Below are 26,550 nucleotides of genomic sequence, written 5' to 3'. Positions count from 1 at the left end.
AAAATTAAAACAAATAAACCTTGCTTGGATCATGAAATACCATTTCTGGGAGGAATTAATTTGTTGCTGTAATAAGATACATTCCCTAAAAGAGAGCTTCTTACTTTTCCTAAAAATTTTGGAAAAAATAATTAAAAATTTTGTAAGGAAAAGATCTACCTATAACTTTTAAAATTCATCATTACTATTTTTTAATTTTGAAATATCTATTAAAGTTTTATGATTTGTTTTGTAAAGTGAAAATATTACAAATAATGTTAATCATTAATATTATTAACATATAGATATGCCACATTTTCTTGGATGTACTTGCTGGCTGGACTCTTCCGTGAAACAGGAATGGCTTTCATCACTTATGTCTGCATCAACCTTTTTTTTGGCATCAATTCTATCGTTTCCTTGTCAGTAGTATACTTCCTTTCTAAGGAAAAACCAAATGATCCGGTAAGGTCTTATAAGTCTGCTAAATTTCAGTGACTGTATCACATAATTTCATATGTACAAGATAAAATATTTCTACATTTTCCATTATCTAAATAGGAAATAAACAGTCTTGTTTGATTCTATTACTTTTAGTAGAAGAAAAGTAACTACATTTTTTAAAGATTCAATGACTATAATTATATTTACCCAGTTTCAAAATTATTACCATTTGATAGGGTCTAAATAGAAGTGGAGAAATTATATTTTTTCTGTGCAACCAATATCTCAGCTCAATGATATGATATTGAATAAAATTTACTTGAACATTCTTAGGAAAAATACTCATTAACTCCCTCTCAATTGTGTGTTGAAATCTACTTTACTATAGGCATCATTTTCCATTCATAACTGATTATGAATAAGAAGGTAAGAAATGACATGTTAGGTATTAGAGTGAAAAATAACAGAGAAGTGGCCAGAAAGATAGTACATTGGGGGATCATTTACCTTCACACACCTAACCTGGGCTTGATCTCTGGCACCTTATATGGGTGTGTTCCCAAAATAAAAATAAAAAATAACTGAGAGAAAAAGAAGAAAACTGAGGAGTAGGTAAGCACATTACAGCTGAAAAAAAAATTCCCAAAATGCACATGGATTGTTCTAAATGTGAAAATGCTTTAAATGAGTCATTCAAGCAACCCTGAGAAATAGTCAATAAAGCTATGACCTACAGGTTTTAGGAAAAAAAGGAGGGGAGGGAAGGGGATCTTGGGAAAATGCAAATATTCTGGTGGTGAATATGGTGCAGCAGCATTTTAAGTATAAAATAGTACTATAAGGCTAGAGAGGCAGTTCGGAATTTAAGACACTTTCAAGTAGCTTATCCTAGTTCAATTTCTCACAATACTTTTGGTCCCTGAGCCCCAATAGAAGTGATCCCTAAAGACAAACCCAGGTTTAAGTCCTGAGCGTTATCAAGCATGGCCTAAAAATCAAAACAAAATAAAATAAAATAGCAATATCTGTTCTGTTGTTAAAATGTAAATAAATCATTTTAAAAGATATTGAAACACTAATTTATATCTAATTATATTTAATTTATATATAAAATAATATGTAATATAGTATAATATATAATTATAATAGATTATACTTGGATATAACTAACATATCCAAATAGTGTTATTTGTTCCTAATAGAGAATGGTCGTTTCTTCTCTCTCATCTCATCATTTTAGTCATTCTCCAAATAGATTCAAAATTCCTGCACTAAATACCTTATTTAGACTTCAACACCTACATTCTCCTACAACTTGCTACATTCCCAGGATCATATACAGAATAAATCTGCTTCTACAGTTTTTGATACCATTTTTTGGAGGGAAGCCAAATATATTTGTCTCAAGGACAAATATAAACCTTTCTTGCTTTTAATTTAGTAATAGATCTTCATTATATGCCTACAAGTAAATGTTTGTCTATAAATCCAGTGCAGATGTGAAATAGTTGTCCATCTAGATAAGCTCCTTACATTTATCCATTTGTCCACAGAGTTTTGAATTTTTGCCCTTTTTATATGAATTCTAACACTTAACTTTATTTTTATTTCTGTCATTTCAGACTTTAGAACTCATTTCTGAAACCCTCAAGCGCATTTTCCTGATATTTCCGCAATTCTGTTTTGGCTATGGTTTAATTGAACTTTCTCAACAACAGTCAGTCCTAGATTTCTTAAAAGCATATGGAGTGGAATTTCCTAGTGAAACCTTCGAGATGAGTAAACTAGGTGCCATGTTTGTGGCTTTGGTTGTTCAGGGCACCATGTTCTTTTCATTGCGACTTCTAATCAATGATTGGATAATAAAGAAACTCAGGTAAATACTATTAATGCAACACATGACATTCATGGCAGAATTCAATTTGGAATCTGTGACGGGATCAATAATTTAAGCTTTGTACTAATCATATGAAATTGTTTTGCAGAAGAATACCTTATTCATTTCATTCAGTAAAAAGTTGTTAGACCTTGCTCTGTGTCTGCAGATATAGTTTTCAAGTGAAGAAATAAAGTTAAATATATTGTTGTTAGACTTTAAAAGTTTAAGATTAGATATTAGAGGGGCCAGAGAAAAAGTACCCAGGGTAAGATGCTAGCCTGGCATATGATCAAACTAGGCTTGATCCTTAGCAAGCCAGAGAGTCCCCCATGCAGGATGCACCACATAGGAATGATTCAGAGCCAGGAGAAAGCCCTTAAAATAGCTGGGTGTAATCCTAAAAAAAAAACCAAAAAAATGCAATGTTGGAGAAAAAATGTCCAGAAAAGATATAGATCTTGTGTTGAGTTTAAAAGAATAGAAAAATGTAGAAAATTTTATTAGGTGAATTGAATAATAGCAGTGTCTCTTGACAAAGAAGATAAAATAAATTGAGAAAAACTTCATAGATAAAAATAAATACAGATATATTGACACTGTAATTCTATTTATCAGAAATTTTCCTATAGATATACTAATATGTATGCACATAATTATTCATAAGTTATAACCATTGCTAATAATAACAGAAAATATAAAACTGTCTTTCAGGGACGAGTTAAATTATATACATAATTATAAGTGAAACAGTATATAACCAATAGAAAGACTAATAAACTATTGTTAAATATTTTAGATCATTTCTGAGTTATTAAATGAGAAATGCAAAGTTTGGGTATGATATTTAAATCAAAGTTATTCTAAGTTAAAATGGAAATAAGAAGATAATTTTATAAACATCTACAAATAGGTATTTATAAATAAATTTAATATAAATAATTATATTATGTATTTATAATATGATATATAATTATGGCATAAAATATAATATATTATAATCGTATAGTATATGATACATAATATATCATATTATAAATATAATATATAAGTATAATATAAAATATAAATAATATTTAATCAATAACTATACCTAAAGTGTGCTATGATACCTTGAATAAAAAGAAATAAATATGGTTGAAAACTTAAATTTCACTACAAATTCTTTAGGACTACTTTAATTTTAATACATAATGTACCTGAAACACTTCATGATAATGAGATTTAAATAAATGCATTTTTAAAGGAAAGCCAAAAGCCAAAATGAAGGGACATGTCTTACAGCATACTTAAAAATTGATAGCATAACTTTATTAGTGTATAGAATAAATATGTTTATTTTTATATTTACATAGGAGAGTAGGATATAAGTATATGATTGGGATGTTAGATTTAGATAAAGAGCTATGGTTTGTCTTTATTTTCAATAGTTCTTCATTAAAGATTTTTCAATATTTTTTAAATAAGAGGGTGAGACTTTGTAAAGGTGGTACAGATTGAAGTATTGTACACTGCATCAGTTTGAGATTCCTTAAGAAATCCTTTTTGTTGAAAAGTAAAAACCAAAGTTTATAGTAGAGATAGAAAGTGATCAATGAGAGGGTGTTAAAAGTCCACATGAGTGGGCTGTACAATGGGGAAGACTTAAAAAATTTTCACATTTAAAATCTCTAGAGAGATCATTAAAAGAAACCTGAGCATTACAGAAAAATATGGATTGATTTGTTGGGTTTTACATTTTGTTTGGTTGCTTTGGTATTCATTAGGCAAGATACTAAAGTGGAGCTAAGACTTAAGATTTGAGGACTGAAAAATTGAATAGATTGACAGAGCCTAAATAAGACTCAATGAAAAGAGCACAGACTAACATTCACATTATTGATGTTAAAAGAAGTTGTAAAGACAAAGGAAAAAATATTATTGATCTCTGACTTAAAGAGTTGGAATCTTATTATTGGTTCTTGCCTTTGTGGACTCTTATTTTTAGTTCTTGCCTTTCTATTAAAAAGTAGCTTTCAAACCTATAGTGACTGAAATTAAGAGTCTAGTTCTGTGTGCATATCTGAGAAATTATTTAAAATCTAGGAATCAAACCTTTTTTTCCTGACAAACAGAAAATCTGGCAAAGGTCATCTTCCATACCAAGTATGAGTTATTTGAGCAAATTAATAATAAATTTTAAGGAAATTTACTGAGTGATATATAGTACTATTTTCATAAATTGAGAATTTATTAAAACAAGAACCAACCTGAGTACGGTCATTTCTCAATCATTAATGCAAAAATCATTGGATCTGTACTTAGACTGTTCTTTAGAAAATTTCATTCTACACCTGTCATGGAGATGACAGATGAAGATGAAGATGTGAGAACAGAAAGACTAAGAGTTGAAAATGGTGTTGATGATTTTGATCTCGTCCAACTTCATCGTCTCACGAAGACCTACCAGCTTATCCACAAAAAAATTATAGCTGTAAATAATATCAGCATTGGAATTCCTGCTGGAGAGGTAAATCTGTGTTTTGTTTCTTTAATATTGGCCAAAGGAGTGATAATAAAAATTTTTATCTTGCCTTACTTTTTATAAAATTATGAAAATATCTCTCTGAATCATTTGATAAATATTTGATATGTGATGCTACATGTAATATTTACATGTGCCATGCAGTACTTTGTGAGTCTTCCCTCTTGTCAGGGATCATTCAATATACCTCCATGTCCTGAATTTCTTACAAGCTACTCCTCCCTGGGGTGACCTTTCAGTCAAAGCCATCTTCAACTTCTAGTTTCAAGTCCTCTTCAAAAGATAGAATAAGAAATCAGTTGTCAGAAATGAGTTGCTACAATTGCAACTCAATTTGTATTCTTGCCACATTATTTACATAATCTTAAGGCAGATTTCAAAGGAGAAAGAAAATGTGGGCATTTCCCAAGGTTTTCTGTGCAAAGCTGCATAGTAAATACATCAAATTTATTCGAAGGCATAAAAAAATTGCTTCGGTAGCTTATTCAAGGTGTGATTTTGTGTGAATAATGTGAAATCTATAAACGTAATTCCTTAGTCAGGTTAGTGCTTTTTTCTTGTGAAGTATTTTACCATGCCACATAGAGGTGCACTAAATATAATACTTAAAAATAAGTTCTATGTATAAATATAAATGGTCAGTAGTTAAAGGGAAAAGATATGTAAGAGCCTATTATTTTTAAAGAGGTTTTATCCAGTGCCAATAGAACACTGTAATATTCATAAATAATCCCAGGGGAGTTTTTTTTCAGTAATTTCTTTAAACCTAGAGAGAGGAGGAAAGAAATGGAATAGTCACGAATCTTTAGTTTGGATTAACTTTTACATCTTTTATTTTGATCTCCTTCAAACTAGTGTTTTGGCCTTCTGGGGGTAAATGGAGCAGGGAAGACTACAATCTTCAAGATGCTGACAGGAGACATCATTCCATCAAGTGGAAACATTCTGATCAGAAATAAAACCGGGTATGAAACACAATTCCAAAGTATAGTAGGCACTTGATAGTGAGAGAAGAAAAACAATTTATATGAGCATTTTATACTATTATGTATTATATTATTAATATAAATTTTAAAAGGAAAAATTTAAAGCCAGCTATTCAAGTCAGTGGAACTGTAAGCCTTTAAGTGATTTTTCTTGAGGTGGGGGTTCTTTTTATTATTTAAATACTGGTTACAAGGTTATTCATACTACAGTTATTTTTTTCACAGATAAAGTAGTTCATGATCAAGTTACAGTCATACAATGAACAACACCCTACACCAATGAACATTTCCTGCCACCAATGTCAACAGTTTCCCTCTTGTTTTCCCTGATGCCCTCTGTACTCCCACCTATGCTCTGGCTTCTGGGGGAGATATTTTACATCACCCTCTCTCCTATTTTCCCTCCCTCCCTCTCTCTCTCTCTTTTTTTTGACACTATGGTTTGCACTATTGTTTATGAAGGGGAACCATATATGTCATTTTATTCGTTTCAGTGCACAGTTCTTGTCCAGAGTGATCAATTCCAACTATCAATCTCATAGGAGCATTTTTTGCTCTTTGTAGCAAGCTTCCTACCATGGACTGGTCCTCATAATTCTAATCTGTATTATTTCTGGATCCCCACACTGTCTTTTATTTTTCTTATATCTCACAGATGAATGTGATTGCATCCCTCTCCTTCTGACTAATTTCACTCAGCATAAGAGTGCTCATAATCATTCATGTATACACAAATTTTATGATATCATTTTTCTTAATGGCTGGATAGTATTCCATTGTGAACTTGTACCACAGTTTTCTTAACCACTCATCTGTTTGGGGGCACCTGGGTTATTAGCAGACTCTAGCTATTGCAAAGAGTGCTATAATGAATATAGGCATGCAAAAGGCATTTTTGTATTGTATATTTTGTTCCTAAGATATAATTCCTAGAAGTGGTATTGTAGAATTATAAGAAAGCTCAATTTACAGTTTTATGAGGAATAGCCATCTTTTTTCCCAGAAAGGCTGGACTAGGTGACATTTCCACTAGCAGTCCCCTTTTTTCTATATCCACATCAGACCTAGTTGTTCTTGTTATTTGTGATGTGTGCCATTCTCTGTGGTGTGTGATGAAACACATTGGTTTTTTGATTTGCATTTCACTAATGATTAGTGATGTGGAACATTTTTTCATGTGCCTTTTGATTCCCTGCATTTCTTGTTTGAGAAAATATCTGTTCATTCTTCTCTCATTTTTAATGGTATTAGATATTTTTCTTTGTTTGTTTGTTTGTTTGTTTGGTTTTGGTTTTTGGGTCACACCCGGCGGTGTTCAGGGGTTACTCCTGGTTGTCTGCTCAGAAATAGCTCCTGGCAGGCACGGGGGACCATATGGGACACCGGGATTCGAACCAACCATCTTTGGTCCTGGATCGGCTGCTTGCAAGGCAAACACCGCTGTGCTATCTCTCCGGTCCCTAGATATTTTTTCTTAAGTTCTGCCAGTCCCTTATATATCTTAGATATTAACCCTTTATCAAATGGGTATCAGGTTTCTCCCATAATGTGGTTGACTGTTGTTTCTTAGTCATAGTTTTCTTTTAAATATAACATCTTCTCAGTTTAATGTAGTCCCATTTGTTTATTTCTACTTCCAATTGCTTGGACAGTGGTGTTTTCTCTTTGAAGATGCCTTTAGTTGAAATGTCCTGGAGTGTTTTACCTATGTTTTTCACTACATACCTTATGGTTTCAGATTTGATATCAAGGTCTTTAATCCATTTTTATTTGACCTATTGTATTGAGTTAAAGAGAAGTGTGAGTTCACTTTTTTAGCATGTGGTTTATCAGTTGTTTCAACAACACTTGTTGAAGAGACTTTCCTTGCTACACTTTGTATTTCTTGCCCTTTTATAAAATATTACAATTAATTGCATAACTGGGTGTCGGTCTCAGAAAACTTAAGCATTTCCATTTATCTGAGGGCCTGTCTTTGTTCCAATATCATGTTGCTTTGTTGGAAATTAAAAGTTGAGGGAAATGATTTCTCCCAACTTCTCTTTTCCAATGATTTCTTTAATTGTTTTGGAGCAATTAATTTATTGCTCCAAATTAATTTCAGGAATGTTTGATCTACTTCTTATAAAAATGTCATGGTATCCTTAGAGGGACTGCATCAAATTTCTACAATGCTTTTAGAAGTATTGCCATTTTAATTATGTTAATCCTCCAAACCCATGAGCATAGTATATGGTTCTATTTCTTTGTGTTCTCTTTTATTTTATAAAGCAGTGTTTTGTAGTTTTCTTTGTATAGGTCTTTCATCTCTTTAATTAAGTTGATTCCAAGGTACTTGATTTTTTGTGGCACAATTATGAATGAGATATTTTCTTTCTCTTTCTTCTCTTTTATTAATTATATAAAATAAAGCCATGGATTTTTGCAGGTGAATTTTTAATTCATCACATTTCTATACAAATCTATTGTTTTCAGCTGCTTTTTTATATAGCCTTTTTGGTTTTCTAATTATAGTATTATGTTCTCTGCAAACACTGATAACTTGACTCCTTTCCTATCTAGATGGCCTTGATATGTTTTTCTTGTATGATTGCGATGGCAAGAACTTCCAGTACTATGTTGAATAGAAGTAGTGAGGGGGGAAAAACTATAATAGTGCTAGATATTAGAAGAGTGGCTTTATTTTTTTCCCCACTGAGTAAAATATTTGCCACGGGCTTGTAGTAAATGGTCTTGACTGTATGATGAAAAGTTCCTTCCATTCCCATCTGGTTGAGTTTTTATCATGGTTGTACCTTGTCAAACACTTTCTCTGCATCTGTTGATATGATCAGATGATTTTTATTTTTCCTTTTGTTGATGTGGTATATTCTACTTGATTATGATAAAACACCCTTGCATTTCTGGAATGAATCCTGTTGAACATGGTGTTTAACCCTCTTGATGAACCATTGGATCCTATTTACTAATATTTTGTGGAGGTTTGTCTTGTGGCCAGCATGTAGTCTATCATGAAAATTTGTTTCATGTGCATTGGTGGAGAATGTGTATTCAAGTTTTTGAGATAAATGTTACTATATTACTATAGATATCTACTAAGCTACACTCTTCCATTTCTTCCTTAAGTGCCAGCATATCCTTGTTATGTCTTAGCCTGGCTGACCTATAAAAGTGTGACCAAATGGTGTTAAAGTTTCCTAATATTATTGTGTTGATATTTATGTATTTCTTCAAATCTATCATAAATAGTTTTAAATATTATGCTGTACGTCATTTAAATGCATGTATGCTTAGTAATGTGATTTCTTTTTGTTGTACATATTAATTATTAGTAAATGTACATTCTATCTTTTATAACCTTTTTAGTTTCTTTTTTATTTTTATTTTTTATTATAATATCTTTATTTAAGAAACATGTTACAAACATGTTTGTAGTTGGGTTTCAGTTATAGAAAAGAGCACATCCCTTCACCAGTGCAATATTCCCATCACCAATGCCCCATCTCTCTCCTCCCGCACTACCTGCCTGTATTTGAGAGAAGCATTCTATTTCTCTCATTCATTACCATTGTTATATTAATTGTTAGTGTAGCTTTTTCTCTAACTGCACTCGCCACTATTTGTGTAAGCTTAAAGTCTGTGTTGGTCTGATATTAAAATGGTCACCCCAGCCTTTTAAGGGAGTTCTTTACTTGAATGATTGTCCTCTAACCTTTGTCTTTGAGTCTATGTTTGCTCTGACTATTCAGATATGTATCTTGCAGGCAGAAAAATGTTGTATTCAGTATTTTGATCCATTTTACCATTCTGTGTCTCATTAATGAAAGATTTAGACCATTGACTATGAGAAAGATTATTATACGGGATTAAGTGTTATTTTTGTAAGAGTTTGGTATGTTTTGGGGGTCTGCCTTGCCTTAACGTATCCTCTGTTGTTTATCCATGAAGCTATGTATCCTTCCTTAAAACCTGAATGAAAGACTGGATTGGTAAAGCACAATTAACAAAGCACTCATTTCCCTGAGTGTTATCACTATATCCCACCACTTCCTTGGCACTTGTGAGTTGCTTGTAAAAAACTCTGCTGTAAATCTTTTCTTAATATTTAAATAATTCATTATTAATTTATTGGCTTTGAGGCTACACCTGGCCATGCTCAGAAGTTACTCCTGGCTCTGAGCTCAGAAATCACTCCTGGCAAGCTTGGGGTACTATATGTAATGCCAGGAATTGAACCATGTTCCATCCCAGGTCAACTGCATGCAAGGCAAATGCTTTAACATTATGCTATATCTCTAGCCTCTGTAAATCTTAAAAATTCCTCTTTGTATATAATTTCTCTTTTTGATCTTTCTGTTTTCAGTCTTTTATCCCTATCTGCAGTTTTCAGGATTGTGTCTCGGAGTGCTTTTCTTTGGATCTTTTTCTTTTTCCTTCTTTTTTTGGGGGGGCAGGGGTTTGGGCCATACCTTGTGATGCTCAGGGGTTACTCCTGGCTATGCACTCAGAAAACGCTCCTGGCTTGGGGGATCATATGGGATGCCAGGAGATCAAATCGTGGTCTGTCCTAGGCTAGAGCGGGCAAGGCAGACTTCTTACTGCTTGTGCCACCGCTCCGGCTCCATATTTAGATCCTTTTTAACTGTTATTCTTTGGGCATCTAAGATGTGGTTGCACACACTCTCTACTTTTGGGAGTTTCTCAGCAATGATGTCCTTGGCAGTTGATTCTTCATTGGGGTTTTCTTGGTGGGTCTCTGGGACTCCAATCATTCTTATGCTGTTTCTATTGAGTTTGTCCCAGAGTTCTATTGTTGTCTGTTGGCTTTCTTTGAGGATTTTTTCCAGCCCCTTTTGTTGCATGAAGGTATAATTCAGCCTGTCTTCTACTTCACTGATTCTGTTTTCTGCAGTTGTTGCTCTGTTGTGAAACTTTCCAAAGAGGTTTTCACTTCACCTACCATGTTTTTCATTCCTGATATTTCTATTTGAAGTTTTCTCATTGTAGGCTGTCCATTACATGATTTATTTAAGTTCCTCTAACATTTGTAACATTTGCTCTCTAAAGTCCTGAATAGATATGTTATGTAGGTGGCCTGCATTGATTGAGTCTCAAGAACTAATATTTTTTAGTCACAAATTGTAGTGGAGTTCTGCATAGTTATCCTATTGTGAACTTTGTTGTATGATACTGTTAGTATGTGTTGTGGTGCAGCTCCTTGACTGGAAGACATGTACAGCCACGAAGCAAGGGGAAGCAGCTGTGCTATTGCTGGTCTCATACACGGCAGCTGGATTCAAACTGTGACTTTTCCCCACCAAACTCTGATCATCACCAACAGGCTACTGTATTGTCTGGGTTCACATCCCACAGTTTGGTTGAGACTAGCACTTTTTGAATCCAAACTCTGGCCACTGGTTATCACCACATTGCTGGTCTCACAAAATTCAGCTGGATTCAAACCAGGACCTTTTTCCCCCAGACTGCCCACAATCAACAGGCTGCTACATCATTTGGATTCATGTATGAAGTGCAATTCTTTTTCTTTTCTCATTCTCAAATTGAATTTCTCAGATTATGAATTAATAAAAATACATCATAAAGAATACTACTTTAGAACTAAAACTATGAACAAATGATAGGCAATAGAGTTAAAAAAACAAAAACGATCTTTATAAATGGAGTTGTAACAACCTCTTCTTTCTTCTCATTTGCATTTATTTAAATACAGTTCTCAAAAAATTTGAGTAAATTGGGCTTCCTTTGATAAGCAAAAGACCTGAAATAATATTTTAAAAATCAACAGGTAAAGTTTTTAGTTCATCCACAACACAAGCATAGTGGTCCCTTCTCTTTCCCAAAACTCTGAAGCACCCAGGTTTTCACATATAATCTAAAAGTTAGAAGAACAAGAGTACATTTGTCATGGAATGTATTGTCATTTTTGCTAATAACTAATTGAAATAAAAATATCCAGTTGTAACAGCTTCAATATAGCCTTCTTAAGGTATATCACCCCACACTTATTTCCAACCCCAGGTAAACAAGTCTGAATCAGGGTCATTTATGAGATAATCCAAACCAGACTGAGGGTAAAACACATGTAGTCTGGCAGTTTTCTACCTAGTATGGAGCCTGGATGCCTGCCAGAACTACCGTTTTTATTGAATATAGAGATCACTCCAAGGTAGGGCAGCTATGCGCATCTGAGCCTGTCCTGCCCAGATTTACATATAAGACTATCTTTGTTTTGGGTGAAACTACTTCGTAAACAAAAAGATACAAAGAAACCAGGGATGAACTTTTCTTTAGGTAAAATAAAGTGTAAACCAACAGTATACATTGTGCAATTCTTATTTTCTGATGCAAATATAATGAACATGTGTATTATATATACTGACAAATTCACATTGACATTATTTTTTAAAAAATGTTTAGAATCACTAATCACCAGAACAAAAGCAGAGTTATCTCCCAACACTTAAGGGTAAACAGAACTATACATTTTAAAGCTCATTTTTTTTTCAGTTGTTTCAAAGTTTGTAATGAAGTAACATTGCTTTCTATTTAGTTTGGGGGTCATAATGGACAGTTCTCAGGGCTTACTTCTGACGCTAAAATGATATATCAGTTCTTGCAGGCTCAGGGTATCATATGGGATACTGGGGGATCGAATCTGGGTCAACCACATGCAAAGCATTTTTTTTTTACTATTTCTATAGCTCCTGAAACATGACTTTTAAACATTATAAGTCTTATATATTTGCCATCCCCATAGACTTCATTCTGCTCACTATCAAAAATCTAATTTTCCTCACTATCATAAAATTGGTTCTCATTTTACAAGTTTATGTCACCCTTACCCTCTTATGATCACCATTTTGGAATATCTTAAGAGTTTTTTTGTGTTTTGTGAGTTTCAAGTATACAGTTTTGTATTTCAGCACCTTTGTCTACTACTTTATGATTGTGATTTTTTTTATTCTCTCATTTAGATCTCTGGGTCACGTTCACTCTCATAGCTCACTGGTTGGCTACTGCCCTCAAGAAGATGCTTTAGATGACTTGGTATCTGTAGAAGAACATCTATATTTCTATGCAAGGATTCATGGAATCCCAGAAAAAGATATAAAAGAAGTAGGTACAAGTCTGAGAAATCCATCTGAAATCTGAGAAATACATTTGAAACCTGTACTAGTTTCTGTGCCAAACTACCCACCTCAATATCAGGTCAAAATCTAAAAAGTGGCAATTTCCTCCTGACATGTCATAAGATATAGTCTTAGTTTGATTGTATAGAATATATTCCATCCATACCTCAATTCATTTTTAAAAGTCTCTTAGCTCATAGCCTCTCAATAACTTTTCATTCTCCTTGTTATATTACACATATTTTTCTTAATCTTTTCTTTTTAAAAATTGGTTAACTTTGAACAAGGTTACATTGTTTTACAACTTTGCATTTGTTAGCTTTCAACAGCTATCAAAAATAGAATCACACCAGCTAGTTCTGGTTTAACATTGGCAGTGGTATCTAATGTTCTTTTGTATTGAGAGAAGCATTTGTAACACAGAATTATCTGCAAATGTCCAATACCTAAGACGGTCAATCTGAATTTTTTATTGTTTTCTTATATGCTTTTTATTTGGGGTTACAACCAGCAATGCTCAGTGATTACTCTGGACTCTGGAATCAGGTATCATTCCTGAGGAAGCAGGGGAATCTAGGAAGCACATGCATTGCTACGGATTGAAGTGGGGTCTGCTTGTGCTAGGCAAGAACCTTACTCACTGTATTTGCTCTCTGGCCCCTTTGAAAAAATTTAATGGACTTTTTGCTTTATTAAGAAAATTTGCCTGAATGGCTAACTTTGAGAATAATTCTATTTTTGCAGTTTGGGGGACCTGTTGAATTTTTCCTAGAATTCTAGGATCATTGCTTTACAAAAATGGCAACTAGAACCCACAATGCCTAAGTTAATAAAGAGGTGTTTTTATGCTGGGCTAATGTTAAATAAAGTTAAGACTATTGTGACAACCTTGAGTAAGAAGATAGAGCTATGAAAACAGCCTTCGAGAAAACTTTCTTACTGCCTTCAGAATAGCTAAATTTTCTTTTAGTTTTAAGTTTCATAAGGAAATTATGTAGTAATGCAGCCCCAATAATGGTCTGTAATTCTTTGCACACACACATACACACATAAACACACACACACACACACACACACACACTTGAGGGACATTTAAAATGAAGTTGCCTTTTTAAGTTACTATTAATATTATAGTAGACCTTAGACAAAAATTTATGTGAGATAAAGCATTTTAATTTTTAGGTATAGATTTTTAGTTATAAAACTGCCTTTTCAAGTGCACTGTTTTGAGTTTTTTTCTTACTTAGTACCTTAAGGATTTGGGCAGAGGCATACTAACCTAATTCCTCTTTTCCTCTTTTATGCCCACAGACTGTGTATAAACACCTGAGAAGACTTCACCTGATGCCTTACAAAGACAGACCTACCTGTATGTGCAGTTATGGCACAAAAAGAAAATTATCCACTGCACTGGCCTTAATAGGAAAACCTTCCATTCTACTCCTGGTAAGAGAATAAGAGAAAAGGCTGTGCTTATTAGGACCACATACATCTTTGTGTGTGTTACATTTCATTATTACACTAAGTATCTGTTAAAGTCTCACTATATGCTCACTTTTTTTGGTAAAATTTTTCTCCTATACTATCTAGGTAAGGGAATTTATCTCTCCAAACAACTTTGTTGCTACAATACTGTATTCTCAAGAATGTTTCTTTTCAGTTTCAGAGAAAATATTTGACATGGGAAAGGGAAGTAGCTAAAACAAACTCAAGATATCCAAGTGACTTAATAAAATTATAGACTATGGTAGAATTTGGTTCCCGGTTATTGGACAATCGGTTTTATTACTAAATGTTCAGGTGAATTATCACATATTTAACTTCTATTAAGAAAGAAAGAAACAGACTGGAGTGATAGTACAGCTGGTAAGGCTTTTGCCTTGCACTCACCAACCGTGGTTCAGTCCTCAACCCTGGTTCAGTATCCCAAATAGTTCCCTGAACCCTCCAGGTGTGATTTCTGAGTGCACAGCCAGAAAATACCCTGAGCACCAACAGATGTGGCTCAAGGAAACAGAAAAAAAAGGATAGGATAGGATAGGATAGAATAGGATAGGATAGGATAGGCAAAGGAAGGGAAGGGAAGAAGGGAAGGGAAGGGAAGGGAAGGGAAGGGAAGGGAAGGGAAGGAAAGGGAAAGGAAGGAAATGGAAGGGAAAGAAATGAAAGGAAAAAGAAAGGAGGAAGGAAGGAAAAGCATAGTTTTATTTACCAAGTAAGTATTAATTTTAATTAATAACAAAACTAAAAAGCAAAGACTGGAGTGATAGCACAGCTGGTAGCATAACACAGCAGGTAGGGCTGTACCTACTAGGGAGGTAGGTATTTTACAGGCTGCTGATCTGGGTTTCATTCCCCAGCATACCATATGGTCCCCGAGTCTGTCAGGAGTAATCTCTGAGTGTAGAGCAAAGAGTAACTCCTGAACACTTCCAGGTGTGCCCCCTGAAAAAAAAAAAAGTACTAAAAATAACCTTCAGGCATAGTAACCAAAATTAAAATAACAGTCTTCCTGCTTCACACAGTAAATCATCACTTGTCACTGTTTTAAAGAAACCATCTTTTGGAGATAACTTTAAATGTAACTTAAAATGAAACTGTTATAAAGTATTATTAAATGAGCTGGTTTTTTTTTTTAGTAATTGAAATAGATTTTTTTCCCAAAGAAATTTGAGACAAACGTAAAGATTCTGGAAATCAACTTCACCGAGACACTTTTTAAAATACATTGACAATTTTAAAATGATTAATTTTGAGCTTTTTATGACAGCAGCAAAAAGTCTATTAAGTGTAACACAAGATAGTCATAGGACTTCACAAAGTGAATTCTGTTCTACACAAGTAATTTCTTGCAAAGAATCTCATCAAAACTTAATTAATTTGATACATTTTTCTCATAACATTTTTTATTAAAGGATGAGCCAAGCTCGGGAATGGATCCCAAATCAAAACGGCACCTCTGGAAGATCATTTCTGAAGAAGTCCAGAATAAATGTTCTGTCATTCTGACATCTCACAGGTAAAGTAAGGGTACAACTTTCAAGTCAGATAGCACCATTTCAGGATGACAGATAGGAAATACTAGTCTTGGGTTATAGAGTTTGATCATAAATGTCCACAATTGGATTGAAGCATTTTATGTATTGAGTGAGAAGCAAGAGCCAAGCCATCTTTCTTCCTGGTGAGAATCCAGCTACTCTCCTGGGGCAGGGCTTGTACAATTCTTTTAAAAGCAAAATGTTCATGACTTATAACCCACTTGACTCGACTCTGACATAATATTGCCCATTTCTAGTTCAGAACCCTTCATTCTATAATTGTCCATATTTTCAGGTCATTTACTCTCATTCCTTCTCTAATCAATGTGAATGACTCCCAAACCTGCCTGTACTCATTACCTTTTCCTATTACCATGGCTTTCCTTTGTGCTTTCTACTAGAAATAGCCTTTCCATACCATTTTTATCTTACTCATAAGTCCTTTAAGTTTCATGTCATTCAGAGGAACAGCTCAAACACCTGGAACATATACTTTGCATCTAGAAACTCCAGCTTCTTCATGAAGTTGACCTTTCCAATAAGTTAAGTAAGAAAATCTATATTTAATATGTACTTTACTTATACAAACTGGATATCTATCAAGTTTATCCTGTAATTTTAATTGGCCTATGACAAAAAGGTGCCAAATTGTTTATAATCAAAATATTTGTTTATATACTTGCTTGGTCCCTAAATACTATGTTCTGCAACCAGTCACTTAATTTTCATTACTGTTGTCTCAAGTGGATAAGGTTATACTTAATAGTTGCTTCAATTATCAAACTCCATGAAATTAGAGATTATACAACCAAGAATAAGTTAATAATTTATATATACAAAAAGTAGATCCAGATGAATATGGAGTATGAGGCTTAAGAAAACTGGTCAGTACTATTTTTGATTTCTTAGAAAATGTAGCTTGATTGAAAGCTTAAAAGAAATATTTTGTTCAATAAAGAGATGTTCAAGTGTCAGAAATGGATAGCTTAAAGTTTGAGAAGTAATAGTAAATCCTATGTGAATTCATCTAATTCTATTTTTAAAGTTGTAGTTGTTGTTCTTTAAAAAAAAAAGAAGTTTTAAGAAGTGAAAAAGAATTTCTAAAGTGCTCTAATAAAACGGTGAGATTATGCTCATAAACTTGATCCTACTTTTCTGTGCCTGGAAGGATAATGTGATTCTATCTTTCAGCATGGAAGAATGTGAAGCTCTTTGTACCAGGCTGGCCATTATGGTGAATGGAAAGTTCCAATGCATTGGATCTTTGCAACATATAAAAAGCAGGTACAGGACAAATATGTTATCTAGCATATTTTGTAGAATATTTTGTCTATATACTCCTTTAAAAATTATCTCCACTACCTATCCTACAAAAAAAGACCTAAACGAAGAAACTGAACAGACTCACATCAACACAGAGTTCTTATTAATGGCAGAATGCATATTTACTTCAAACATCTAGACTCCCACAACACTACTGGGTATGGCACTTGTTGCTCCACTCTACCAACTCTGGCATTCCTAGAGATGACCCCAATTGAAAAATACCTAAAAGACCTAAAAGTTAGAAAATTAAGTTATAGTCAAACACCCTCAGGAATTAGTTTCAAGAGTTTGTATAATAACAATTTAGCAATCTTTGACACTACATAAAAAATTAAATAATTAATATGATAAATTGGACATTGACAGGTTTTTAATGGCATAAAAGTTTTTTTGAATCAAGCATGTTCCTTTGCATTGAACAAGCGTTTGGTCTACTCTTTAAAAATTTTTCCATGTTAAAAACTTATTTATTTATTTTTTAATATTTATTGTGGCCAAAGTGAATTACAAATCTTTCCAAGTAATATTTAAGGTACATAGTGACAATGAATATCCACCAGTGTTGTCCTCTCTCTACCCCTGTTCCCAGCATGCATCCCAAATCTCCCTCCTTTACTCCCCAGAATGCTGGTTTAACTGGTCCCCATTTGTACAGCTTGCTTTAGATTGGGTATCAAGAATGTGTTGGGGGGGTCGGAGGAATGGTATGGAGGTGAGGTGTTTGCCTTGCGTGCAGAAGAATGGTGGTCCGAATCCCGGCATCCCGTATGGTCTCCTGAGCCTGCCAGGAGCAATTTCTGAGTGTAGAGCCAGGAGTAACCCCTGAGCACTGCCGGGTGTGACCCCCCAAAAAATACAATGTGTTGGGGGTACTGTGCAGAAATATACTGTCAAATTAAAATTAATTTAATTTTATATTTGTTGAAGTGCTTATGCATTTGTACATACACATGTTGGTTTTCAGATGTCAGCATGCTATTTTATGCTTTTATTTATGCAATGACTTTGCTTTCATACAAGAAAGTATAAAATCAAGATTTATTTAAAACATGACATGGAGTCAGAGAGAGAGAACTCAGTGGATTTAGCACATATTTGCAAGAAGGAGGCCTTAATCCAATCCCAGCACTGCTGAGAGCTACTTCAAGCATCAACACAAGAGTAGTTCCCAACTACTGCCAGGACCAGCTATCAAAAAAATTTTTAATGATGAAGAAATCATATATTGCTCCCAGATAGTCTGTTGTGAGACCTTTTGTAAAATGTCTTGGTAGTTATCTAATATATTAGACTATTGCTAACTTTTGAAATCTTAATGATTTTTACATTTTTATTTAAATACCTAGATGTATAACACATAGGCACTTAAGTACCAAAGTCATATAACTCTGTTACTTATATGTTTTATGCATCTTTCATTCCAACACCAGACCCATCACTAGAGTGCTCACACACTGTTTACTATTGACACCAAATCTCCAATAACTTGTCTTTCAGGACTGTGTTTTCTTTAAATTAGAAAGTATTTATCTTCAGACATTGACATCCATGGATGATGTATGGATGTCAAAGAAAGTCAAGATTTTATGTTCTCTTTCTAACAGAGCTTTTGCTCAGAGTTTGACATTTTTTATATTGTTGTTGAAATAAATTAAAAATAATGGCTGTGCTCTATTTCCAGTTTGCAACATACCCTGAATCTTTATGACAAAATAGCATCTATATATAAGAAAAAAAAACTGCAATGATCCACTTGGGTCCTTTTTCATTATCTAGAATTTCAGGGGAGCTATTTCAGCAAAATGTAACTCATATTATATTTTGCACTATTTTCTTCCAGGTTTGGACGAGGGTTTACTGTCAAGGTTCACGTGAAAAATACCAGAGTGAGCATGGAGGCACTCACAAGGTTCATGCAATTGCACTTTCCAAAAACATATTTAAAAGTAAGAGACTAATTTACCTTTGAAGTAGTTTTAGGAATCAGTCTAATAATCTACTGGATTTTTGACATTTTCAAGTTAACTGTCTCTTGTTTTTACTGATGACAATACAGTTCAAGACACATAAGGTACTCTTTAGCACTCTAAATAAGAAAATACTTTCTTTAAGCTAATTTATTTTATAGCTATTGTTAGCCATATATTTTATAACTAATAACTAGATGAAGTGATAGTACAACACTCTACCCAAAATTGATCCCCAGCACTGCATATAGTTTCCCAAGTCCTACCAGGAGTGGTCCCTGAGTGCACAGCCCTTGGTAAGCCCTGAACATCACTAAGTGTGGCCCCAGAACAAAAGCTTAATTAGTTAATTAGTTAAAAAGCACAGTCCTTTGAACCCACTGATTTATTTATTTCATATAAAAAGTTTTATGACCATGTTATAGTTTGTAAAATGGTACAGATTACTAAATAATTAGTGATATACTTGTTAGACAACTGAGGAATGATAGGTATTATATAAACTTGAATTCATAAAGTCTAAAACATCTAGGAGAGGCGATTTATATATTTTCCTCCTTTGAAACTATTAAAAGTTTGAGCAAATTGTATTCTAACAAACAATATAAGGTAAATTTGTTTGTGCTGACAAGGAGACAGATATAGTAGTGGTAGGAAAATTAGGGACACTGGTGAGGGGAAGGTCACATTGGTGGTAAGATTAGTGTTTGAAAATTTGATGTCTCAAATTACTCTATTATGGACAACTTGATAAATTATGATGTTATGATAATAAATTAAATACATATTGGACTTTGAAAATGTGAAAATAACTATAAATGGCCATATTAACAATGTTTTACTTTTGGGGCCAGAGTGATAGTACAGTGGGTAGGGTGTTTACCTTGCATATGACCAACCTGAGTTCGATCCCTGGCATCCCTTATGATTCTCCGAGCACCGCTAGGAATAATTCTAAATGCAGAGCCAATAGTAACTCCTGAGAATCACTGGGTGTGGCCCCAACAAACATAATAAAAACAATGTTTTACTTTGTTAATATGTTTAAATTAAAATGTTTCAGATTCAAAAAGTTATACATTGCTGAGTATCATAACATTAATTTTATAATAAATGCTGAGGTGAACGTTCTAAAAATAAGTAGAATGAATAAAATAAAACAAAATATCTTTATATTTTATACTAAAAAAGTATGACAAAGCTGCCTAAATTAGAAATTCTCAATTCCATGGGGTCGGCGCGGTGGCGCTATAGGTAAGGTGCCTGCCTTGCCAGCGCTAGCCTAGGACTGACCGCGGTTCAATCCCCCGGCGTCCCATATGGTCCCCCAAGCCAGGAGCGACTTCTGAGCAAATAGCCAGGAGTAACCCCTGAGTGTCAACGGGTGTGGCCCAATAATCAAAAATAAATAAAAAAAGAAATTCTCAATTCCCACTTTATCAACATATTTTTGTACAGGTTCATATTTTTATTTGCATGTATGTTCCTGTGAATTGACACACAGATATTGATATATATATATATATATGTTGCACAGTACATGCTTAAAATAAGTGAAATTTCTAAAGAAAGTATCATTTTAACACCTTTGAGGTACAGATAATTTGTAGAACATTGTAACAAACGATTGATTTTAAAAGTAAATCAAGTGTGAAATAGTGAAAAAAATTCACAGATGTGGGCTGAGGTCCATGTCTGTCTCTGATTTCCAACAAGGCAGTTAAAGTCAATTATCTCACTTGTAATTTTCAAAAAAAAGACAACTGTATCATTAAATGTTGCATGAAAATTAAATGATATAACGTCCATTTCATAAATTATAAGGTTCCATGTTGAAGTGAAATAAATTTAGAGCACAAAATAAAACACATTTTCAAAAATAATTCTTTTACATTTACAAAGTACCTAAGCCTCAAATGCCAAACTTTGGTTAATTTCTCCAGGAAATAATCTCACTTGTTCTTCTTATCAAAGCCCTTTTTCTTCTATTCTTCTCTTCTTTCTTTCTTTCTCTTTCTTTTTCTTTCTTTCTTTCCTTCTTTCTTTTCTTTTTCTTTCTTTTTATTTCTTTCTCCTTTCTCTCTCTCCTTTTCTTTCTCTTTATTTCTTTCCTTCTTTCTTCTTTTCTCTCTTTTTCTTTTTCTTTCTTCTTTCTCTTTCCTTGATTCTTTCTTTCTCCTCCTTTCTTTCTCTTTTCTTTCTTTCTTTTTTCTTTCTTTTTTCTTTCTTTCCTTCCCTCTCTCCCTCCCTTCCTCCCTCCCTCCCTCACTCCCTCCCTCCCTTCCTTCCTCCCTCCCTCCCTGTCTTCCTTCCTTCCTTCCTCCTTCCTTCCTTCCTTCCTTCCTTCCTTCCTTCCTTCACCTTCCTTCCTTGCTTCCTTCCTTCCTTCCTTCTTCTTCCTTCCTTCCTTCCTTCCTTCCTTCCTCCTTCCTTCCTTCCTCCTCCTTCCTTCCTTCCTTCTTTTGTTTTGTTTTGATTTTGGGTCACACCCAGCAGCACTCAGGAGTTAATCCTGGCTCTGCTCTCAGAAATCGCTCCTGGCAGGCTCAGATACTATATGGGATGCTGGGAATTGAACTGGGTCCCTCCTGGGTTGACCATGTGCAAGGCAAATGCCCTACCACTGTGCTATTGCTCTGGCCCCAACAAAGCCCATTTTTATCATCTAAATTAAAATCAAATTTGAAAATGGAAGGACATTGTTTGCAACTTTCGTGGGAGTCCCCCGACCCGCGGGGGGTGTGGAAATGAAAGTTGCTAGTTATTAGTGGGTTCACTCGAGCAGAACCGACCTGTAAAGAAGAACTAGAGAAATTAGTAACAGAAGCCTTCAAGACAACGCATGCGGTTCAAAAAGGGAAGTTTATTGTTGGGGGATCAGCTTTTAAGGGCTGAAACACGTCAGGGGTGTTACAAATTTTACACCAATCACAGTTACAAGCATTCATTAGCATAAACTGGGGCAGGTAATAGGGAGGGGCAAAGAGGTAGACCTGAGCACGTTTTACTAAAAGGCATAAGATTCAAACAGAGTTCTTAATAATGTTTGCTAACACAAAGGCAAACTCTATTTTTCTTTCTGGCTGGATATATTGGGCTGCTCTGAATTACTTTATTTTTGTCTATTTCCTTTGTTCTCAAGGCATGGGCCTTTTGGTCACGTGGGTGACCAGATTAGGAATTACTGAGGTGTCCTATGTCCCAGGTTTCATCAGCTAGGCTCCCCACAATTGTTTTTGTACAGATCCTGTTAGTGAAAGTGCTTTTCCTTTAAATGAATTTCTGGGTTCGAATCTGTCTATTCACCGAGTGATGAGATTGCATTCACCCTGGTCATTCTCCATGGGACCAGAACTATTCGAAGCAAAAACAGTGTAGATGGAAGTGTGATTTTTTTTCTAAACAGATAATTCATTATCATAGGTGGTATATTTTTAGAAAAGAAATAGCAATAACAATTTGGGATAAAAACAAGTGAGCTTGCCTGTCACAGAGAGAAGTGCTGCAAACACCAGAAGATATAAGAAGCTAAGCAGCGAGCAGGGAAGTGAGCAGGGACATTTTCAGCATTGGGGTTGATTGAAAACTAGCTGAAACATACGATCTGCCTCTGACTCAAAGGTAGCAAGTAGATTTTGAGTGAGAAAACACCCTGATCAAACTAGCCATTAGGAAAGATGATTCCAATTTTCTATGTCAGAAGACTGAAGTATCTATGATTCCTAGATTTCCCAACGGGTTATTGCATTGATTCAGATGTAGCAGGATAAGATCAGGTAAAGATGGCAAAATCCGAGAGAAAAGGTTAAATGTGAGTTTAGTTTTTGAAACAAAAATAAATGGCTGATGGTAATATAAGCAGAAATGGGGCAGGTGTCAAGATTTTCTAAAGAAATAAGAATAGATTACTAAATAGATAGTAGGTTAAAATAAAATAGAATTTTGGGGTGAGCTGAGAAACCAAGTGGTATAATTTTAATAAATTTTTCTCTAAGCAATGCTTTAGAAATTCAACATCTTTATGCTGAATTGATGATCCTTAGCCACTTAGAAAAAAATTTGTCCTAATAATCAAAGTGCTATTTGAAAAAATACCTAAATGATCTCACCAGAATATGACATTTAAATTACCATATCACAAAATTTTAAGGAAAAACAATAATATTATGTGTACATGAAAGCAGAATGTTTTAAATTTTTCATTAGCTTTTTAATTTTCTTTTTCTGTGGCATTTGTAAAGCTATTCATTTCATTTTTCTAAGCTGTTAGTGTCATGCATACACCTTTATTTACACTGTGGGCATCATTTTCAGTGGGATGAGTGATAGTGTTTTCTGTCTCACTCTTGGGTCAAGTTATAGATATTCAAGTTCCAAATATCTGACTTCACAAAATAATTTCGCTTTCCTTTGTTCCCTACAGGATCAGCACCTCAGCATGTTAGAGTACCATGTACCAGTCACTGCAGGAGGAGTAGGCAAACATTTTTGATGTAATTAGTAAACTAATAAGGCTGCTTTTAAATATCACCAACTTCTTAGTCAGTCAGACTACTCTGGAAGAGGTAGAGAGCATTAGACTATGATCCATATGCACAATGTCACATATTAATTATTATACATTATACTTATTTCTTTTTTAATGACATTCAATTTGTTTTTAGTGAAGCAATCTCTATTCTTGCACCTGGAAAATTTAGTTGAAATGTATTTCTATTTGTAATTTGGAATATTAGTAACAATAATGTAATTGAACCATTAAAACATTGTCAGTAAGGAAAGGGAGTGACTTAGGGTTTTTTTAGACTCCAAAACCAACAGGTCCTTAAGATCTATTTCTGACTTTTTGCTTAGGACCTAGCTTCCCATAGTGCTTAGGGGAAGATGGAGTGTCACGGATTGAACCCAACATGTTCTCCAGCCTTCTGAACCATCTTCCTGCCACCCATTAACTATTGTTGGATATTAAAAATATTTTTTCTTTCTATAAGACATCTTTGTCCATGAGGCATATGAGTAAAACAAAACAACATTTTTACCTGTAAAACTTGATAAACATTAAGTATATTATTTCTTATTGATATGCTTCTTGGGTTAAAGTAGGAGGAATGCATTTAAAGAAAATTTGGTGCCAGGCCTTCAGAGCCACTGGCTTCAGATAACTAGTGGCTAAGGAAGAATATTTTTGCTTCGGTCACATAATCTTTCTTATTTACATTTATAATTTAAAACCTTGAAGCCAAATGGGTAATTCTTTATTAACTTTTTACTGTTTAAATATTGTTTAGGCCTTCTAATTATTTTCACCAATATAATGAATCTAAACCTGAACTTATAAAGCTTTTGAGTCTATATGTCTGCTGTAATTTATGGATAATTTTAGACTCTATTTTTTAGTTCCTTAAACACTGCTTCAGTCCCTTCTCCAAATTTAGCTTTTTTTAACTTACAATGAGCTTTAACTTCTATCAGCTCTCATGTTTAGCACAATAGACATAATAAGGGCTGGGGAGAAAGTATTGTAGGTAAGATGGCTTTCATGTGGCTAACTTTAGTTTAATCTTCAGCACTACAAATGTCCACTTGAGAACAGAACCAAGAGTAAGTTTTGAGAACTGTTGGATATGATGATAAAAAAAGGGAAAAAACATTGATGATTTTTGAATGAGTATGACAATTAGAATTAAAGTTTTTTTAAAAAACAAAATTATAAATGATATATTTTTAAATAATTGGATTGTTGAACAAAATGTGAATTTAGGCTTTCTGTACAAATTTTCTTTAGTGAATTAACTCTAGAAACTAGTGGAATATATTAACTTTATAATACAAGCATTTAATAAGGACTTAGTTGGGGCTCTTTGTACTTTGTAAAAATTGATGTTAATCACATAGAAGCATATATGTAACTCAGATCTTCAATATTATTACAGATATATATTATGATGAAAATTTAGATACACAGCTATTATTTTTAAACAACAGTTAAATCTAAATATGGAAAGACTCCTTCTAAAACTATTTTATATAGAATATCTTGTTTTCTTTTCTCTTCTCTTTTTTTCTTTTCTTATTATTTTTTCTTTCTTACTCATATATATATATATATATATATATATATTTTAAAAATATCTAATTACAGAGGAAGGGTACTGGGCTACAGCCATCACTTATAAGGGTTACTTCCAACTCTATACAAGTGGTGACTCCCAGCAGTGCTCAGGGAACCAGGTGGTTCTTGGATTGATTGAAACCTTGTTCTGCCACAGGCAAGGCAAGCCCTTTAACCCCTGTTTTATTTTAACATGTTCTGTTGTCTGCATGTGCTGCAGTCTGTAAATATTTAAATTAAACTTATTTCTTCTGTGAATGACAAGGCACTAATGATTTTATTTCTTTTAAAATATTAGGTTTTCATCAACTTTGCTAAAGACCAGAAGTCCTATGAAACTGCGGATACCAGTAGCCACAGTTCAAACATAAGTGTTGACTCTCAGGATGACCACATGTAGTCACTACTTCTAGCAAACTCAAACATCAACCAGTGGTCAATGGCTTCATGTTGAGGAAGACCACTAAGAACTACTTTCTCAAGATCATAATTTAAAAGTGTTATACTGTATGGAAAGTTTTAATTGTAAGAGACTTGCAAGTAACTATAAATCAAAAGTTTTCTTTCTAAGGTCAATGAACGCTATTGCTTTTGATATGAATTCATGCTCACTTAACAGCATGAATATGCTATGATCTTTATGTAAACATGATGCTACCTAAATTATGAATGCCCTAACTTATTAGTTTCACTCAAAAGATAGCATAAAAGAAATGGTTATTAATTGTTGAAAAGTAAAAGGCAGAAAAGAAAAATAGTTTGGAGTTGTTAGAATTGGGTGAGAGAACACAATAATCTATTTCTGGAAAATATCAGAATAATACATATGTGAACCTACTATGATATGTTTAATGCTAAGTTCAGATTCACATTAACAGTGATAAGTGTTAGAAAGACCTTAGGCAGTACCTTTCTACACGACTACAACAGAAAGATGGTTTACCCAGGTGGTAAACAGAACTTAGATTTATTCCTGTCATACTTGACAATAGTAAGTCACAGGGCAGAGTAAAAAGCTATTTTCTTTTCAAGGAATATGGTGTGTCAGCTGGGCAGATACAAATCTTGAAAATGAATAGAGAATTCATGTGCTTCTGGCAAGCAACATTTTTTTTAACTCTTACAAAACCCTCATATTCTGGGTCAC

The 26,550-nt window shown here is 33.8% G+C and overlaps 1 protein-coding gene across 1 annotated transcript in view; it reads left to right on the top strand.

Moving 5' to 3' along the window:
- Positions 1–25,803, top strand: part of ABCA12 (ATP binding cassette subfamily A member 12) — a 216,814-nt gene extending 191,011 nt beyond the window's left edge. The window contains 12 exon segments of the mRNA XM_049768435.1: positions 285–444; positions 2,046–2,299; positions 4,604–4,808; positions 5,679–5,788; positions 12,805–12,946; positions 14,272–14,406; positions 15,876–15,979; positions 17,190–17,282; positions 19,165–19,270; positions 23,715–23,768; positions 23,770–23,856; positions 25,702–25,803. Of these exon segments, the coding sequence (XP_049624392.1) occupies positions 285–444; positions 2,046–2,299; positions 4,604–4,808; positions 5,679–5,788; positions 12,805–12,946; positions 14,272–14,406; positions 15,876–15,979; positions 17,190–17,282; positions 19,165–19,270; positions 23,715–23,768; positions 23,770–23,856; positions 25,702–25,803 (1,552 nt within the window).
- The last annotated feature ends 747 nt before the right edge of the window (positions 25,804–26,550 follow it).

This window comes from Suncus etruscus, chromosome 1, assembly GCF_024139225.1.
Source record: "Suncus etruscus isolate mSunEtr1 chromosome 1, mSunEtr1.pri.cur, whole genome shotgun sequence".
Lineage (NCBI taxonomy): Eukaryota > Metazoa > Chordata > Mammalia > Eulipotyphla > Soricidae > Suncus > Suncus etruscus.
Note: the sequence above shows the minus strand (reverse complement) of the source record. Positions and strands in the feature narration are given on the sequence as shown.